This window comes from Microtus oregoni, unplaced genomic scaffold (genome assembly GCF_018167655.1).
Source record: "Microtus oregoni isolate MIOR12 unplaced genomic scaffold, Mior012 000008F_ref0000371, whole genome shotgun sequence".
Classification (NCBI taxonomy): Eukaryota; Metazoa; Chordata; class Mammalia; order Rodentia; family Cricetidae; genus Microtus; species Microtus oregoni.
In genome coordinates, this window is record NW_024543067.1 from 9,391,024 (window position 1) to 9,410,458 (window position 19,435).

At 40.1% G+C, this 19,435-nt stretch overlaps 1 protein-coding gene across 10 annotated transcripts in view; it reads right to left on the minus strand.

The window, feature by feature from the left end:
• Positions 1-1,645: 1,645 nt before the first annotated feature.
• St18 (ST18 C2H2C-type zinc finger transcription factor) overlaps positions 1,646-19,435 on the minus strand; it is a 249,079-nt gene continuing 231,289 nt past the window's right edge. For all 10 annotated transcript variants that reach the window (XM_041657764.1, XM_041657763.1, XM_041657767.1 and 7 more), the window contains 9 exons: positions 17,491-17,553; positions 16,777-16,845; positions 14,755-14,817; positions 14,567-14,647; positions 13,091-13,312; positions 9,604-9,692; positions 8,134-8,237; positions 6,233-6,376; positions 1,646-4,054 (listed from right to left, as the gene is read on the minus strand). In XM_041657764.1, the coding sequence (XP_041513698.1) occupies positions 3,914-4,054; positions 6,233-6,376; positions 8,134-8,237; positions 9,604-9,692; positions 13,091-13,312; positions 14,567-14,647; positions 14,755-14,817; positions 16,777-16,845; positions 17,491-17,553 (976 nt within the window). In that variant the 3' untranslated portion in view covers positions 1,646-3,913. The remainder of the gene's footprint in view (positions 4,055-6,232; positions 6,377-8,133; positions 8,238-9,603; positions 9,693-13,090; positions 13,313-14,566; positions 14,648-14,754; positions 14,818-16,776; positions 16,846-17,490; positions 17,554-19,435) is intronic.

Genomic DNA, 19,435 nt, shown 5'->3' on the forward strand with positions numbered 1-19,435 from the left:
TAGGGACAGCTATTAGCAAGTTCAATCTGTCGTCCACTGGAGAGCTAACGGAAACAGAAGGCACTTCTTGCAGACCACAATGAAGTGGGTGCAATGTGTGAAAAGACACACAGAAAACATTAGCAGTGAAATCCGTATGTGCTGGAACAAGTTAAGTTCTAAAACCATCCATCCCTTTCTCTTCACAAAGGATTTGGGATACAGTAGAAGGATGTGAGTCACAGTTCTAACAACCCCAGGATTTCTCTATGGAATGGTGATAGGCAATGTCTTTATTTGATTTTACATCGTACTGCACCCAAAATATACTGAACATAGCTGTGTTGCTCTGGTGCCAGAAATATTTGTGTTGCTAAACAAATTATCTCCAGTGGAAATCTGAATCCATTATCCTCTGTTTCTTCGGTCTCCAGGGGAAAACTGAGGGATGGAAGAGGAGGGAGGCTTCATGACTGTGATGTATGCACATTATAGCTGAACCACACCATGCCTTGAAATTCAGCCTTTCTTTGCATAGCAAAAGCTGCTCCTGGGAATTAGAATCACAAGGCCAGGAGCTTTACACTGGGAATTCCTGTCCCTCTTTCCTAGACTTTTTGCCTTCAGGCACCTGGATTCTTGCACAGCCTCTGCTTCTGGTGAATGTCTCCCTCTAAGGTCTGTACGTGTGGTTCCTCTGCTTGCCCTGTCTCTTTACCAAGCTGTCTCAACTCATCTGGGACACTTACATGTTATAAAACCTATGATTTGTCCCATTGCTCTCACTGACCCGCACTGAAGACCTCAGAGAAAGGGACTCTTTTCAGCGGGTTCTCATCAGAAATCAGTGGTAAGAAAGGATGGATTTTGCACATTATTCCTTCCTACGTTTCAGTAGGATTAAGACATAAAATGTTCTGACAAATTCATGTCATGAACTGTAGATACCACTTTCTGATAGGCAGTCCCAACCAGCGTAGGATGTCAGAGATCCTCAATGGTGAAACTAAGATTCGGAGTGAGCTGCTCTGCATCCTATTAGCTGCTTTCCCGGAACACATCATGGGAGCAGCTCCAGTGACTAGAAGTATGGGGTGCCCTGGTAAAGCAAACCCAAGTTGAACCCAGCTGCCCCTGGGATCCAGACTTCCCTTCAGGTAGTTGGACTTCACTGTGTGAATTTTACATTACCTGTGAGGGAGAGCCAGTTCTAAGAGATGTGGATGGAAGTCTGCCCAAAACCTCAAAAATAGAAAGTATTGATGACTTGGATAGGAACACAAAAGCATAATAGGTACTCTGGAATTATCCACATGGTTTTCAACCTAGCATAATTCAAGCTATATTCACAACCTCCAGCAGTTCGTTATCAGGCAAGGACTCCTGGGGTCCTGCTCCTTAGACATGGATGAAGTTCCTTCTAGTTCCAGCAGAGGTGCCTTGTGTCACGGTCACACCTCATCCTGGAGATACGTGCCACACCAAGGTGCTAACCAATAGTCAAGCAGCCAAAAATCCTCTCCACTTGAGGGCAAAATGTTAAGCCAGAATTGCTCTGGTTGAAGAAGGCTTTTGACAGTATCAGGAGCTGTAGGTCTTAAGGACAATGACATCTGTCCTCATAAACTAGCCCAAGAAATATCACAGCAAAATTCATTATCAACTTTATTTCTAACCATACACCAAATGTACAGCACTTAACACAATTTTGTTGCATTGATGTAAGAAATAGTAATTGTTTGGAGAAACAGTATACAAACAAACTACTTCAAATAAAAACGCATACATCATTGCCCATTTTGTTTACAAAAGATCCAATTTACAGTATCAGTCATTAACACAGTTGAAATGGAAACAACTCAGTGCATGTTACAAAACGCAAGTACCAAGGCGGCAAATAAATACAGACACCCTTCATAAAACTATGTGAACACAAATAAATTAACTGAGATCATGTAAATTATAGTAATAAATACATAGGTTTGCAAGAGATCTCTTTAAATAAAATATATAACAAATATGTTAAAATATTTAGCAAAGTAAACTTCTGTCTTTGTAATAAGTGAGCCCATTTGTGTGCTTCTTTGAAGTACTGTGTAGCAAAACGCTCAGAGATATACTTCAATAGGAAACTTTGTGTCCCGTTTTCAGTAGACACCACTCATGGCGGCTGCTTCTTTTGAACTGAGTTTTAAATAAACACCTTTCCCTACCTAAGGACAGACATCTCATTTTCACTAAACTAAGATTCAAGAGTTCAAATGAACCCCAAACCAAAGATAAGCCCCACCTGATGCATAACAGGAACCACAGATCCGTGAGAGCGGAGCGAGCGACTGGACCACTTTTCATGTATCGGAGCAGGTAACAGTAACAGTGAATTCAAGCCTGTGAATGCCATCGCACTAAATCTAAGTATTCATGAGGCTAAAAAAAATAAACACTTTTATTATAGCACAGAAAATTAAGCTCACACTAAAGTTCATGTGTGCATTTACACAGAGGCACATCTGCACATGAAATGTGTGTGCACACCAAAAAGGCAGTTTAGCTGGTTGTCTATACCGTTTCATTAAAAAAAATAAATATAAAAAAACTTTTGAAACAATGCTTAAACTACTTTACAGTCCCTGAAATAGACATTGCCTTTTCTACAGCAATTACTAAACTCTGATCCAGTTGAGATTGTAGACTCAATTTCATGTGTGGATAAGTGTTTGTGACTGTGTGTGTATGCGTGTGTATGTGTGTGTGTGTGTATGCGTGTGTGTGTGTGTGTATGCGTGTGTATGTGTGTGTGTGTGTGTGTGTGTAGTTCAAGGATTATATCAAATTGAAAGTTGTCTTATTATGGGCAGTGCAGACCAATGTTGCCAATATTCATATTGGAATAATACTTTTTCCTGTCTTATTATGTTTTCCACTCTTTTCCAGTCAACCTAGTAGGATACATGCTATTTCAGGGGATATGTTATCTACAAAATTTCCATTTGTATGTGTCTGTATTTGCTAAGTAAAATTCTATACCAATATTGTCACTTGTAATATTGTACTAACATATAGCAGGAGAAGCTTGACTGGTCACATCAAAGCTTATTTCTCATCTTGGGGAAGGGTTGCCAACTAGCCAATGTGACTGACTTGAAAAAAAAAGAGACATATCTGATTCACTTAAAATCTATGATTTGAACAGCTCAAATAAATAATTCATATTAATTAAATCCGTGCAGCCACGTGGAATGCCTTGCTGACTATTTTATTTAATTATTGCTATCAAGTTTTGAGCATGCTGTTTGCCAGCATCCTGTGCTTTTATGAACATGGATTTCCCACTAGTGGGCGCCATTTATCTTCATATTCCTTTGCAGCTCACATTATCAAAAACCAATATAGGGGGGAAAAGAAGTGCACAGTAGAAACCAAAATTGACCATAGTGCAATCATGACACCGGGATTTCCTTCACATCTTCCTTTTTTGTTGTTTTTTTTTTCTCATTTAAACTCAGAAAGATGTGTGATTTGAGAATAGGATTTCTATTTAAATCCTATTAGAAGACAAATTAATAAACACACCTGTAAAAATATGGTAGACTCCAAAATGTAGTTAAAAGATAAAAAACTCTTTGATTAGTAATAAATAAAATATAAAATGTAACATTTATTTTACATATACTTTACAAAATAAAGAGTGCAATGAAGAAATAAAAGAAAAAGATATGAAAATAAATGAGATCTAATAATTCACTGCATTGCTTTTAATCCAAAGAGTTTATCATAGTTTTTCTTTCCTTTTTATGTCAGCCAGGGAAAAATTAGTGCAATGTTGCAATTGTAAACGCAGGGGGCGGCCTCCAGGCTCCAGGGGTGCAAGGTCCCCTATGGATCTGCTAGAGTTCCCTGCTGTGGTGACCTCTGTTTCCTGCGAGCTGCCCTCCTACACATGGATGCCCTTCACCGCCTGCTTGATGCTTTCCAGTAGAGCTTTGCATTCCGGAGAGTAGTCTCGTTCCAGATTGCTGTACATGTCTGTGAGAGTATTTACATAGGCTTCAAAATTCTGCTCATTGATAGGCCCCTGATGGAGACAAAGCACATAGAACCAATCACATAAGGTCAGCTGCCCCCGGGAAGATCAGGGGACAGGGAAGAATGTTGTCAACTTATATAATGAGGAAGAGAAGGGTTTACTGTGGCAGTTTGGGATAGGAATCTAAATGTTAGTGTTCGTAGGGTTTATCTGTTCACTCTTCATTCATGGCTTTAATGAAACTTGATTGAATGACATTGAGGATCAATCTGGACCTGAGGTAGAAGTCTTCAAACAACATGCTTTCTCTGGGAGGAGTCTTGGCCTCAACTGTACTTGCTCAGTACAAAAATGACATCTGTGGAAGGTGTGTACAGGGCTTGTGCCAAGTGGTTCTTTAACAGTTTTAGGTTGGAATGGCAGGGATTAAGCCAGTTGCTCACCAACAGTTGTGATAAAGATTTGCTAATACAACAACTCTGGTCATTTGCCCTCTCTATTTCTTTAGGGAGAAGATCTGTGTTAGAAGGTCCAGACTGACTCATCTTTACCCTGGGTGGTATTTTGGCATATCCTTTGCCCTATATAATGGTTTTATTTTTCTGTTTATTTGTTTTTATTTTGTGAGACAGGGTCTTATTTTGTTATCTTGGCTGGCATAGAACTCTCTATGTAGACCAGGCTGACCTTAAACGTCCCAGAGACCTACCTGCTTCTGCCTCTCAAGTTCTAGGATTAAAGGGGAGTGCCACCATGCTGGGCCACACACACACACACACACACACACACACACACACACACACTCAAAAACAATGTATATGGATGCTTTGAATGTATATTTGTGCACTACATATATACTTTATGCATGTGGCAGCCAGATGAGGGTATCTCATACCCTGGAACTGGAGTTCCAGACATTTCTGAACCACTAGTTCAGAGTTCGGAATTGAACCTGTGTCCTCTGGACATCGTCCAGTGTTCTTAACTGCTGAGCTTTCACTCTGGACCCATAATATGTTTTAAAGTAGGTGCATACTACCTGTGTGTAAACCACATGCAAAAGAGGCAGGACACGCAGGACAAAAGGGAAAACTCTCCAGCCATATGTGGTCACTCCATGTCCCCACATTTCTGAAAACCCTTGGTAAGTGCCATGTTACATTACAAGGTCCTTGGAAGGAAGGACTTAAACATGAGTGAACAGCTCGAGTGTTCAGACAATGACTATGGTCGCTACTGTTTAGAAGATCTGAAGATGAGCTGGCATGCCCAGCAGAGCTGTGATCTGGACTATGTGCACTGTCTAGTTGTGGCTATTCTGTTTTGGTGTCTACCTCTGCTGGGCATGTATTTCCTATAGAATCATGGACTGGGGCAATGATTCTGGTGGCCACATCAGGAAGCTCATTGTCACACGCCCTCCTGGCTCATGCCAACTTTGAGTTATGACCCAAGAATGGAATAATCTCCTTGACAGAATCCACATCAGGAAGCTCATTGTCACACACCCTCCTGGCTCATGCCAACTTTGAGTTGTGTCTCCTTGACAGAATCCAAAGTTAAAGAACTGGTGTTTTTCTGTTTTTTAATTGAGCAATTTAGTATTTTGTACAAAACCCAAATATTTTGATTTCATTGCTGCTGCTTTAAGTCCTCTTACATGTAAGCCATCAGTTTTGATCTGAGAATATATATTCTGAGGAAATTAGCGACATATTGATGAATAGCCCCTCAACAATGCAGCGCTAACTCCAAAGACTGGTTTATATTTATAAAAATGTAGAATACACTTTTTGTGAATTCTAAATAGTTGCATGCTTAGACTTTTGAAATAAGGGTGCCTCAATCACACCCATACTTTCTATGCTCCATGAAGAGAGTTGAACATTATGGGGAGTTTATTAGGAATGAGACTGTTGTTTTTATGGTTTATGAGTTTGGTGGATGATGCTGAGGACTTCTATTTGGAAACATTTTCAGCGAGTAAGCGCTGGTCTCCGGCTTTCATCTAACTTTATATCTTCAAGCAAAACTTCATCTTTAAAGGACCCTGGCCTTTTTGAACATCCCTGGCCTTTGTTAATCTATGTGTGTCTACATGGTCTCAGGTGGGGAGTTCACCGAGCGTGAGAATGCATCCAGGGTAGGTGACTGCTGATAGCTCAGTCACAGGGTAATGACGCTGAGGTAGATGAAGGGACAACAGAGAGCTGCTCTTGGTCTTACCATCTGTGGCAGCTGGATGTCAGCAAGGCTGGATATGAGAGCCTGGCTGAGCCCCGCCAGCTCCTTCAGCAGACTCTCATTGCTCTGCTCTATAAGCTTGTTCTCTTCCTCTATGGTCTTCAAGTTGCTCTCCATAGACGTTATCTAAAATAGAGGCAATGGCATGAGAAGCCATGGAAGGCCTCAAGGGGAAACTTGTGGTTGGGTATGAGTGCCAAGGGTATCTCCATCCCAAACTGTAGCACTGCTTACTGCTCTAAATTGTTGGATTCACATGTTCAGATTTGTACTTTCAACACAGATTTTCCCATGAATTGCAGGTATAACTTCTCTATATGGCAGGAGGGTAGATATCTCAAAAGCAATATGCCCCAGAGTAAATCTGTTATTTTCCCCAATGCTGCTCCAACTGCATGCCTCTTTTTTCCCCCCAGTGGTTAACAACCTGAATGTTGCCCAGACTCAGGTTCTTTCTTTCATATTTCAAACTCACTGAGCACTTCTTTTAAAACACACATAATAATATCACTATCCACCTGTGTTGTGGCCACCCAGACCCAGCCATTGGTGTGATGGTATCACTTCTCATGGATGACCTTGTGCCATCTTTGCTCCACTTAGCCTCATCTTGGCCCACCTCAATACCCTAACAGAATGGGTATTTTGAAGGTCATGTTAAAATGTACGTCATCTGACTGAATGACTCTTAATTTTCAAACCCTTTGGGGGCCTTTCAACACTTAAAATAAATGACAAGTAAATCACCAATATCGACTAGGCTACACTATGTGAACACTTCTTGAACTTGCCCTACCCAGCTAGCTTACTCCAGACAAATTCCCCATCACTGTTGGTTAACTTCTTTATTTTTTTAAGTCATTGATAACACATTTCCTTCTTGGAGCTTGGCCATCCTGTTTAATATCAACCCCCTTCTTCCAGCAGCAGATTTTATATATATATATATATATATATATATATATATATATATATATATATATATACACACTTTATTGTTTTTCCCATTTGGACTGAGCTCTATGAAAAAGAGGCTTGTCTTCTTTGCTAATGGTTTCTAGAGGAGGTTCATGGTTTCCAAAGGCAGCATCAAGCTCTTTCTGTGGACTTCTGTGGCATTCAGAAGACGGGATGAAGAAACTATTTGGGGTGGATTGGACTGCTTAGGTAAGGGCTGCTGAGAAATGAATGCAGCTTGCATCTTAAGAGTGGGAAAGGAGAAGAAATGGGAAAGGCACCAGAAAGGACATTCTGCCCTCTGCTTTGTCTTGTTTCTCCACCTCTAATGTGTTGCAATGCAGTTATTTTTGTTTTTCACATGCTGTGGATCGAATCCACAGTCTTTCACATGGGTAGGCAAACAATTTACTACCAAACTGAGTCCTTAATAATGGAATTTGTGTTAGTGTCTTAAAAATTCTAGGCCAAATTTTTAATTCCCAGTATTCTAGGTTTAAACACTCTTGGAGTTTTCTTTGTTTTGTATTTATAAAGTACCCGTACAAGAATCTGTTTTTAGCATACCCAGCAAATTTTCTTGAAGAATTACATTTAAAGAGTGTGTCGTATGCACATTTTTAATAAAACGAAGGACCTTCAACCTATGTAACACAATTCTCTACAAAGCAACACATGCTCTCCAAAAGTATGTATGGTCATCTGCTTTATTTGCACACAAAGTAGGTCTTCCCAGCCAGCTAAGTAAAGGCAGCAGTAACTCCTTCCACTCCTGCCCAGTCAGGAGACACAGGCACAAACCACTCATGAGAAACACATTTCTCTAGGGTATCAGCATAGCTTAGATGCAGGATTCAGTAAGCTCAATGTTTTGTATCCACTAGAGAGTATGATTAGTTTAGAAATAACTAATAATGTTTTTGAACCTGGGTCTGAAGTTTCATCATATCTGCTTCAATTTTAAGGTTGGATTCATTCAGTTCCTTTATTTCTTCATCCAAATGCCTAATTTCTTCATCACCATCAATACCTGTAAAGAGTTAACAGTTCAGAATACAGGAGACAAGGCCCAGCGACAGGTTACTTTATGTTTAAATATGAGACTTTATTTTAGTGCTTTTACCCAAACTATATCTATGCAAGAGCCTTAAAAAAAGGAAACAGTTTGGGAGTCGAATGCTTTCTAAGAAAATGAGGTTTCAGAAGACCTGGTGAGCTGTCATTTACAGTCCCTACAGTCATAAACCATTGTCGTCTTTTCATATATGAAATTGCCAGGCTTCTAAAATTAAAACAACTTGACAGAAATGGAATGAACTAACAGTGTTCAAATCCATGCAAACTCTTGTATAGCTGCTGCAAGAACAGTGAGATCCTAGGGCATGCCCAACAATTACATATCTGCTTGTTGAGGGGACCCCGAAGAGGCACATCTCGAAGCAGAGCTAGGCTACCAGCACATGGTAACAGATGTCTCTGTGTGCACTTGGGAAGGAGCACATGTGGTTCAGAAGGAAGAATACAGCCTTGACTGTTGTTCTTGCATATGAACACTCTCTGAACTTTAGGTTTGAATGCTCACAAATACAAAATATGTATGGGTGAGCATGAATGCAATAAAATGTAGACTGTGGGACAGTGGCCAGGTGTTAGTTTCCATGATTATATTGTAGAGTGATTGTGAATCCATTTACTATTTGGAAGTCTGGGAAAGTGGTTAAGAATGCCACAGTCTGGACTGAAGTTAATATCAACAATCTGGAGAAACTACTGCTGACAACAGAGAGGAGTGTGCCAGGATGAAGAAAGACGACTGATTCAGAGGAGATGCCAGAAGACAGGCAGCAGGGCATGTAGAAAATGAGGTAACAAGACACAAGTCATGTGGCAGAGGGGAGATAAAAAAATATAGGTTAATTTAAATGTAAAAGTTAAACAGTAACAAGTCTGAGCTATTGGCCGAGCATTTACAGTTAATAAGTCTCTGCGTAGGTTATTTGGGAACTGGTGGGAGGGAAAGAAAAGTATGCCTACAATTGTGTTTCCTGAAATTTGGTAGGGAATATACACTGGAAACACATATGCATGCACACATGTGTGCACATAAGCCCACAGGCATGCACATGCACACACATGTATGTGCCCGTACACATTTCCTAGGAGAAAAACTAACACTGAAAACACTGAAGGATAAAATTATTGTGCCTCTCAATTTATCTGTGTGTCATTTCATGTCTTTCCTTGTAGGAAAGCCTTATTAAATAATAGAGAAGACAGAAGACAAGGAAAACGTTTCTGAGAGGTTATAGTTGCAGCTTAACCTTGAGGAAACCCCTTTGTTCTTGCACACAAAGTATGCTTGGGAAGCCTAGACCTTGGTGGAGATGGTGACTTACCCCCGGTTGCTTTGAGCTTGATGGTCATTAGTCCCTCAGACACCTTGACCTTTTTGATAGCTTGTGCATTGAGAGGGCATCCAGATAAACTGTGAGAAGAGAATTTATATCCATATGTGAAATGCATGTCATTTCTCATAAAATTAAAACTTTTTTGCTACCAACTACTGATATGTTTGCCTTCTTAGTAGTTACATCACAATCTGTAGTTTTGTCATAGAAATTAACTAATAAATATATATTAAATAAAATCCGAGGGTTCTAAAGTATTGATAAGTGTTTGCATTTCCTTTTCTTAAATCAGAAATACAGGTTGCCACTGCCGACACAGCTAGTCCCATTCACTTGGCAGAGCACTGGTCTTCCGCACTCATGAATGTGCATTCGATGGTACAGACTTCCTTTTCTGCAGCTACCAAACTGCCCACACAGGCCATGAACAAGGACTGTTATCACCCATCTGGAATCCATAAAGAACAAGGCAGAGTTTAGCTCTTCCTGCTTTCATACAAAGCACAGGCTGATCTTCAGGGTGACTCCACAATAGTCAACAAATCCCGCTCGCTAGAGAAAATTATATTGGCTGATGAAAAGCTCCTACTTTGTTTCCCCTGTAACTGTTAAAACATTATTTTCATTTAAAATATTTCTCCCCTGAAATGGGAATAAAAGCATCTGCTGCAGGTGCAGCCGGGGCAAGGAGATCTGTTATCCAAGCTGGCGCTCATGACCCTGTTCATTGAATTGCTGCTCTCTTCAGAAGGCTTCCTTCCTTTAATGTCACTTGCTGTATTTAAATAGCACCAGTGTGATAATGATAACACTGAACAAAACCTGTTTTCCATCGTTTATGATCAGGTAATTTTCTTGTTCTAAGCAGTCATTAATTCTTTCAAGGTTTTGTTCTATCTTTGTAGAAACCAGTTTCAGAATTAAATAAAAACGAGAATAATCAACCATTTAGTATTTCTCCCCCACAGAAATGTGGTTTCAATTGATCTTTAAAACAATCATTTCAACCTGAAGTTCCTGATGCTATGCCAAGTGGAAGAAAAGTTTTCTGGAGTGGGGTCTTCAATAAATATGAAGTATCACAGTCTTTAAGAATAAGGAACTTATTCTATATTAATATTTTATAAAGTGCAGGAACTAACATAAAACTTTAAGGGTAATTTGTAATAGGCTACATTACAAAAAGGCTATGCAGTTTGTTAATCTTTGGTAAGTTATAAGTTATTTATGCAGGAAAAGAAAATGAGAGGCAACCAACTTTAGCTCCAAACCGCTTTGGAGACTCTTTCTGATGATCATGGCTTATCTACGATTCATGGAGACTCACTCTTTCCCTGGAGAATGTGCATGAGTTTGTCGGGATTTTTTTTGTCACATATTATGTTCTTAGAAAACTGTTGTGAAGGGGAGGAATACTTAACTAGTGGTGGAATGTTAAAGGTGTCCATTGTAGACAGAATGGAGAGTAGTATCTCGTTTAGAACTTCCCATCTTCTCCCCCACAACATCTACTTTTCAGCTTACAGGTAGACACAGTGTTACAAAAGTGCTGAAGAAGCACAGCCCTCACCACACAGCTTAGACCCACTGTGTATTGTTATGAGAGAAAGGCTTCAGAAGGTGGAGGCAGAGGGGATGGATCTTTGGAGCTAACTAGCCCGTTAGCATAGACTACTTGTTGAGTTCAAGGCCAGTGAGAGATCCTCTCTAAAACAAAAGATGAATGGTCTTGAGGAAAGACACACAAGGTCTCTGGCCTGTGTGTGTGTGTGTGTGTGTGTGTGTGTGTGTGTGTGTGTGTGTAGACCACAGATCTGTCTCAGGTGTCTTTCCTTGGTTCCTCATATACATGCACATACATGCATCATGACCATACCTATGATAGACATCCTTTATGGATCTGAAGGTGGAGCTTGGCAGGCCTGGAACAGGCCTATGGGGTGTGGGCTCCATAGTAGAAAAACAAAACAAAAACAACCTAAAATAGGAGTATTATGTGATTTCCATCACATCAGCAATTCAGTTAAGGTACATCAACTCAGTGGTGAGCATGTCTCCATTGCTTCTCATACTACATTGTAGCCACAGACTCATTTGCCTTTCTTAAAACAAAATGGCAGGTGACCTAGCTTAGGGCACACTTGGTTTGTGACTTTGGTTCCTAAATAGGAAATGATGACTGAAATAGAATTAAGCAATGTATGCGACAGTGGACATGACCTTGCACTGACAGCTGTACAAAGCACACCATTTGGAAAACACTTTCTCTATAGCAGGTTTCACCAACAACTCCAAAACAAGCAGTTTAGGGCGGTGGTGGCGCACGCCTTTAATCCCAGCACTTGGGAGGCAGAGGCAGGTGGATCTCTGTGAGTTCGAGACCAGCCTGGTCTACAAGAGCTAGTTCCAGGACAGGCTCCAAAACCACAGAGAAACCCTGTCTCGAAAAACCAACCAACCAACCAACCAAACAACAACAACAACAAAAAAAAAATAAGCAGTTTATGGAGAGATAATTTTCTGGTGTCAATGTCATGGTTTTCCTCTGACCTCCACACAGAAAATGCAAGTTTTTCCATATGTCAGTTTTACTGGCACCATGAAAGCAATCAATTCCTGTCAGGATCCGTTTCTGGTGTCATTGATCTATACCTTTAGAAGTGAAAAAGTGTCAAAATTTCCGAACTTTGCTCAATTTGTATATTGAACACAAAAGAATCAAAGTTTCCCTAAAACTGCACAGGAATAAGCCTGCAAGACTAGAAGGGGTTGGAACACTCACTGACTGCAGAAATATATCAGGAACTTTCTAGCTTTTTTCCTTCAGGAGCAAAGTGAGCCAGAGAGCTGGACTGAGGGCATCCCTGTGCAACAGAGGCTTCCCTTGGGAGCCAGGGGCTCAGGGATGAAGGATATCACTGCAAAGCTCCAGTCCTTGCATACCACCAGCACTCATATACGCTGTTTGCTTTCAGATTGCCGTGGGCAAATCACATCTCCCTGGAAGTAAAGCAATGCTACCCTGGCCTGAAATTGGGTGACGACGGGAAAGGCAGGGATGACAGAAACAAGTAAGTAAAAGTTCACAACTACATGACACAGTGAGTGGATAGCACCACTTGGAATTGGAGTGATGGACGAAAAGACTAAGACACTTAAAAATACTAACACAAGTGATGTTTTATAAGAAACAAATGGAGTTTCTAGGGCCCTTGAAATCTGTACAGTGAATTTTCAGACACAGAGAAAATGCATCTCCATTCTTCAGACTAGTAAAAACTTGAAATCTGTATAGTGAATTTTCAGACACAGAAAAAATGCATTTCCATTCTTCAGACTAGTAAAAACTTAGCAAGACTCTGTGTTCTATACCTAAAATGTTATAAATAATTGCATTTTGAGGGTTTTCACCTTCCCCTAAGTAACTCACATCACAAACAATCACATCAACAAAAAGACACAAAACACACATTACCTTCTGTGGGTGACGAAGACGTTATTGACATGCCCCAGCCCGTTGCATCCTGGCAAAGGACAGTGGGGAAGTTCTTGCTTGTTCAGCTTCCAGGAGAGAGGGGACCCATTGAGGGGATTCTCCTTCTGTCTCTTGGCAGCCAGAGGGCAGCCAGAAGCTGTGCGATGTGACGTGTATTTACCCGATATGTGACCTTGACCATCACACCCTATTACAGGACACCTAGAGAAGCACAGTGGAACCACTGTCAGCTTGGATAAAGGAACGGACACCTCCATACTCTACAGAAACAACCAACAGCAGATGTTTCAGAGGATACCATCATATGCCAGCTAATTTTATATCAACTTGACACACACTAGAGTCATTAGAGAGGAGGAAATCGCCTGAGAAAACGCCTCCATAAGATCAGGCTGCAGGGCATTTTCTTAATTAGTGATTGGTATGGGGGTGCCCAGCTCATCGCAGGTGGGCTCACCCCTGGACTGGCAGTGCAGGAGACTGTAAGAAGGTAGGCTGAGCAAGCCAGAAAGCATCTCTATACCATGCTCTCTGCATTAGCCCCTGCCTCCATGTTCCTGCCCTTTCGAGTTCCTGTCCTGGCTTCCTTCAATGATGAACAGTGGTATGGAAGTATAAGTCAGCTGGATCTTGGTCTTGGCATTTCAGCACAGCAATAGAAACTTTAAGACACACAACAGCATTGTGTATCTTAAGACACCAAGCAGCAAAACAGCATTGTGTTAGCAGTAACAGGGGGCAGGCTTCGATCTGAGAAATTTTCGTGCATCACCTCTTTGTTTACTGCCAACTCTTAGGGTAGAGAATATTGTCCCATTTTTCAGGCAGGGAAAAGTGAGATTTGTGTAAGAGCTTAGATGACTAGGCAGCAAGATATGGAGTTAAAATTCATACCCACTGTTGGTTTTTCTTTTCTTTAATAAATTGAAAATAGATTTTAAATAAAATACGTTTTGATTGATTACGGTTTCTCCTCCCCCAACTCCTCTCAGATCCTCCAACTATTCTACCACATAAATCCACACCTTTTCTTTCTCTCTGCCATTAGGTTACAAACAAGCATCTAAAAATAAAATAAAAATAGATAAAATCAAAATTAACAAACCAGAATTGGATAAACAAATAAAAGAGACAAAGAAAAGGCTCAAGAAACACATATAGACACAGAGACACACACAGAAAACTCATAAAAGCCTAACTTCCACAGCGTTGCTTTCCTTTAAAAAAGACAGGCAAGGAAAAAAAGCTTCCTCCCTTCTTCATTGCCAAAGAAGTGTAGAAATGAAGTTATGAAGGAGAAAACATTCTTGAACAACTTGACTCCTTAGCCAGATATCCTGGGTCTTAATGATTCATCTCCTTCAGGATTCGGTGGTAACTCAGAGGCATCTCGAAGCTCCTCCCAGTTTGTCGACAAGATGTAGCCCAGCCCAGTTCTTTATCAGCTGTACTTACTTAAGTTCAGAGTCTTCCTTTTCTTCCTTGGTAGGGGTCATTTTGATGCCACCTTTCCTTGCACGAGGGCACCCAGACAAGCTAAAATGAATAACCAATAACCATGCAAGGCACTGTGATTATGAATTTACAATGGGGTATCATTGCCAGTATACTAGTTTGCATTTGACAAATGGGGTTGGTCTTACCTTCTATGGGAAGCATAGTTTCCAGTCACATGCCCAGAACCGTCACAACCTGGTGTCGGACACCTAGGAAACACAGGAACACAGTAAGCTGCCTGGTTAGGGGAGGGACGGGCATCATGACTCCTGTCGGGACTCTTTCAGTTTAAGCAATTGTCTTTCAGTAAAGAACCCATGCTGAAAACAAAACTTAACACGAAAAACTGCTGAGTAATGTTTGATTGCTAATATATTATTATTTATTATACATTCATTTTTTTTGAGACACAGTATCAGTATGTAGTCTGGAACTCTATGTAGAACAAACTGGCCTTGAATTTACAGAAATTTGCCTGTCTCTGCTTCCTGAGTGCTGGGATTAAAGGCATGTGCCACCACAACAGACACATTTTCTTAAGTTCTATCTCAGTGAGCATTCATAGGATGTTTTTATACAAAGGAATGTTGTTCCTGAGCCACAAAGTATGGAGTAACATCGTAACTCAAATAAAATACCAAACACCCAGTTAGAGTAACGGGCATTAAGAATTTAATCACCTAAATACAGACACATATTCTCTGCTGCTAGACACATGTTTCTTACCCTTTTCTAGCAACTTTAAAGTTATGTTTAATTAGGTATCTATGTGTGTCTTTGTGTGGGTTTGGACAGGTAGATGCAGTACTGCTACAGAGGCCAGAAAAGGGTTAGAGCCCTGGAACTGCAGTTCCATGTGTGGGTGACCTTCCTGACATAGGTACTGGGAAGTAAAATTGAGTCCTCTGCAAGAGCAGTACCAACTCTTAATTGCTGAATCATCTCTACAACCCTTTATTAACATTTTTGTTAAATATTACTTTAGTAGTTTATATAGTTTATTATATATGTGATACATACACACACAGACACACACACCACACACCACACACACACACACAGACACACACACACACATATATATATATATATATATATATATATATCTTGCTATATGTTATCCATTAAGTAAAGAAATGCCTTTTTTAGGATTTTTCCTTAAATATCTAAACAAGAAGTTAGTGAAATATATGTTTCCTTATATGGGTAAATAGATAAATTATTTATTATGTGGCTATATAAAACATTTAATTACTGGACATTGCAATAGGCCCTCTTGATCCAAATGCTTCCAGTGTCTCTCTGGTTTTTTCACATGAAATTTAGAGGATGTGACGTGATCGCTATAATTGGGATGTAGCCGTGGAGACACTTAGACTGGGGAGGATATTAGAGTGTACCTTACATCTCAGCCCATTGACTACTAATCCCAAAACCACCCTACAGTTCAGCTTGCAAAAGTAGTTATCAATATTCAAGACTCTACCTTGATACAATAAATTGTCCTTTAACACTTTGAAAAGGAGAAATATAGTTGCATATTTCCAGCTTCTCATTATTTTTGGTATAAAATATTTTATGTTGCTTATTATGAAGACTGTAAGGCATATTTGAATATGAAGTTATAGGATATTTAATATGAATATTTTTATATAATACATCAAATGACAAATCTGGAATAAAAGAAGAGTAGGAAACATAAAATCCACAGCTAAGTATTAATATCTATGTAACCTAGAGACCATAAACAGAGTAGAAATGAGCCAGGACAATGTTTAGCAAAAGGGAAAAGTGGTTAGGAGATTTTAAATTCTTATGCTTTTTTAAAATTGATGCTGAAAATGTTTTGTTACACCGTCACTGGTTTAGCAAATAAATTCTGAAATTAAGAGCAAAAGGATTGTGTTTTCATGCTATTTGTTACAAATCAGTGTAAAACACAGGTATGACTTCCATTCCCCTAGTCCCTCCCAAGTCAACCCAGGCAAAGTCTAAGGGCTGAGCTTCAGCCCTTTCAAATTTTGACAAGTTTTTTTTTTTGTTTGTTTGTTTGCTATTACTCAGCCAGGTACCATTTTCTGTGCCCTTGGCAGGAAATATGGACACTGAACAACAAGTGCTCTACCAGGGTGAAGAAGGGCACAGAGGACATGCCTCCCAACACTTACTTAAGCTCCTGAGAGTTGGCAGCCATGAGGGACTTAAGAGTCTTATCTGCTAGAGGACATCCAGACACACTATAGAAGGGAGAGGAAGAAAAGAGGTATAGCGTTGACATGGGTGAATTGACTCACGGGTGTCCTGGGTTTGTGATATACATCCAGTTCTGGTTGGTGAGGAACTGAAAAGAATTAACTGGAACTGGGTCTGGTTTTACTGTTAATGAACATGGACTCCTGGGTATTTCAGTTATTTGTTGTAATCAGCAATGACCAGCAATCCACTCTCACTGCGGCATCAGTGAGTTACAAGAGCTTCAGCTTTAAGCCACTGGCTAAGGGACAGTAAATGCCATTAGCAAGAAACAAAAGAGAGAGCCTCTCACCCTGCTCAGCCACACCAGCACCTTTATTTATTTATTCAGGATCAGAGATGCCACTTCCACTAGTGAGAGACCCCTGTGCTTTCTTTGTTTAATGCTAGCTGGGGCAAGAGCCTGCCATGAGCCCCCAGTTGGTTTGTAACGAGGACCAGATTACTCTTTTGAACAAGAGTCATGACTTCTATGTACCATATCTAAATCTCTGAAAAATAAAATAATCCCCTAATCCAACTCACCCACTCTCCATTTCCTAATCCAGAAAGCTGCTTGCTATTCTAATAGGTGACATGAAACTGACCAAGATGATGAAAACCTGAACACATACAAGGACATTTGGTACCTGCGGTGAGATGCATAGTTGCCTGTGACATGGCCACTTCCATCACATCCTGGTGTTGGGCAGCTGTGTCAGCAGAAAAACACATCATGAGTGTCAAGGGCATTTCATAGACTACTGTTCTTCCAGAGAAATTGCAAAGCATTTTCTCCTTCCAAGACTGCACTGGTTAGGGGTGCAGAAGCTAGAGCACTAAGAACTTAGAGGTTAAAAAGAGGATTCAGAGGTAGAAGAAAAGTAAGCATGTCATGTCCAGACACATCCTTAGTTTTTTCTCTTTTCAATGTTATGTCCAAGTTTCCAACTCAAATGTTGTGGGAAGTGATGCTAACATGCTGCCTTGTGGTTTGTGAGTCAACAACCCATGCTGTTCTGTTCTTTGAAAAGATAAATTTATCTCTCCATAATGCAGAAATATGAGAACAGGAATCCCAGCACCAGCTGTATGATACATTATAGAAAGGAATTTCTGTAGGCTTTTAAGCAACTCTGACAGTTTACAAACTACAAAGAAGAAAACCTTTGACTGAAATGTAAATTGATATTCTAGGTGGGAAATTTATGGATGGCAGAGAAATAGGCAAGATATTTTGTTACTAAAACTCTATAGCAGCTTCACTTGGTCTGTAGCAATGCAGCACCCCCAAATCCACGGCTAGCCCACAAACAGATTCCAGGATATCTATCAAAGGGCCTACTGGGATCTGTGTCTTTTCAAGTTTCTCAGAAACTTCTGTCTTAGGCTTCTTACATATATTTAAAAAACATCCCAACAACTTTGTGACCCCCCTAAGAGGCACCTTTCCAATTAGAGAGTCTTTGTTTTTTTAATTACTTCAGTTCTTGGATGCTGTGCTCATTTGGAGAGCACAAACGGACCCATCCTGAAGTGTTATCTGTGGTTGTAATAAGGATCTGAGGGAAAGGCACTGAGTCTTTGCTGACATCCTGCCCAAAGCAAAGTCCTCTCTCTCCGTGTAAATGAAATTCAGAATGAGGCTTAATGGCACGGGGTTTTGAACCTACGTAATGTGCTGGCTTTGTGGGAGCCTAGCCAGTTTGGATGTTCACCTTTCTAGAAATGGACGGAGGGGGGAGGACCTAGGACTTACCACAGGGCAGGGAAATCTGACTGCTCTTTGGGCTGGAGAGGGAGGGGGAGAGGAGTGGGGGGAGGGGGAAAAGGGTGGGAGGAGGGGGAGAAGGGTGGGAGGAGAGGGAGGGAAATGGGAGGCTGGGAGGAGGAGGAAATTTGTTTTTTTTTTTCTCTTTTCTCAATAAAAAAAAGTTAAAAAAAAATAAATAAAGAAGTTCTGGGATTAACAACACGATGATACAATCCCCTTCTAAGTAGTTTCTCCTTTAAGTACTTATCATATGCTTTAGGAAATGAAAAAAAAAAAAACTATGAGTATTAGGAATCTCAAAGGGATGCTTGCTTTTCAGAGACTGATCTAAATTGGGGCCATTTAATTCTGTCCCTGCTACTGGAAGGGATATCAGAAAGTATAGACAATAAAATATATGTACAAAACTCTTTTTAAAAAAAGTAATGATGATTACATTCTGTGATACTTTTTGGTAACACTTATCCATTGATACAGAATGTGTCTGAACAGTTTAACTAGGGAATGAAGGGCTTTCAAATGCTTAAGAATTTTCACTCCCAAATAGTATTCCAAAAGCACTGTGTTTATTTTCTTTTCTATTTTCAACTATGTTCATTAACATTTTCAAAAGAGGCAAAGAACTTATACTAATTTCAAGTTAATTATCTGTATATTACCTATGGAATATATAGTATGAACTATAAATTTGACTTGATGAAATGGTAAAGCTTTGTGGTATAAAAAGGTCAAAAGAATAAAGAATTCATTGCAATATTATTCCTGAATGGGGAATGATATTCCTAATTGAGTTTCTGAAAGGCCTCTGATGGATGGCATAA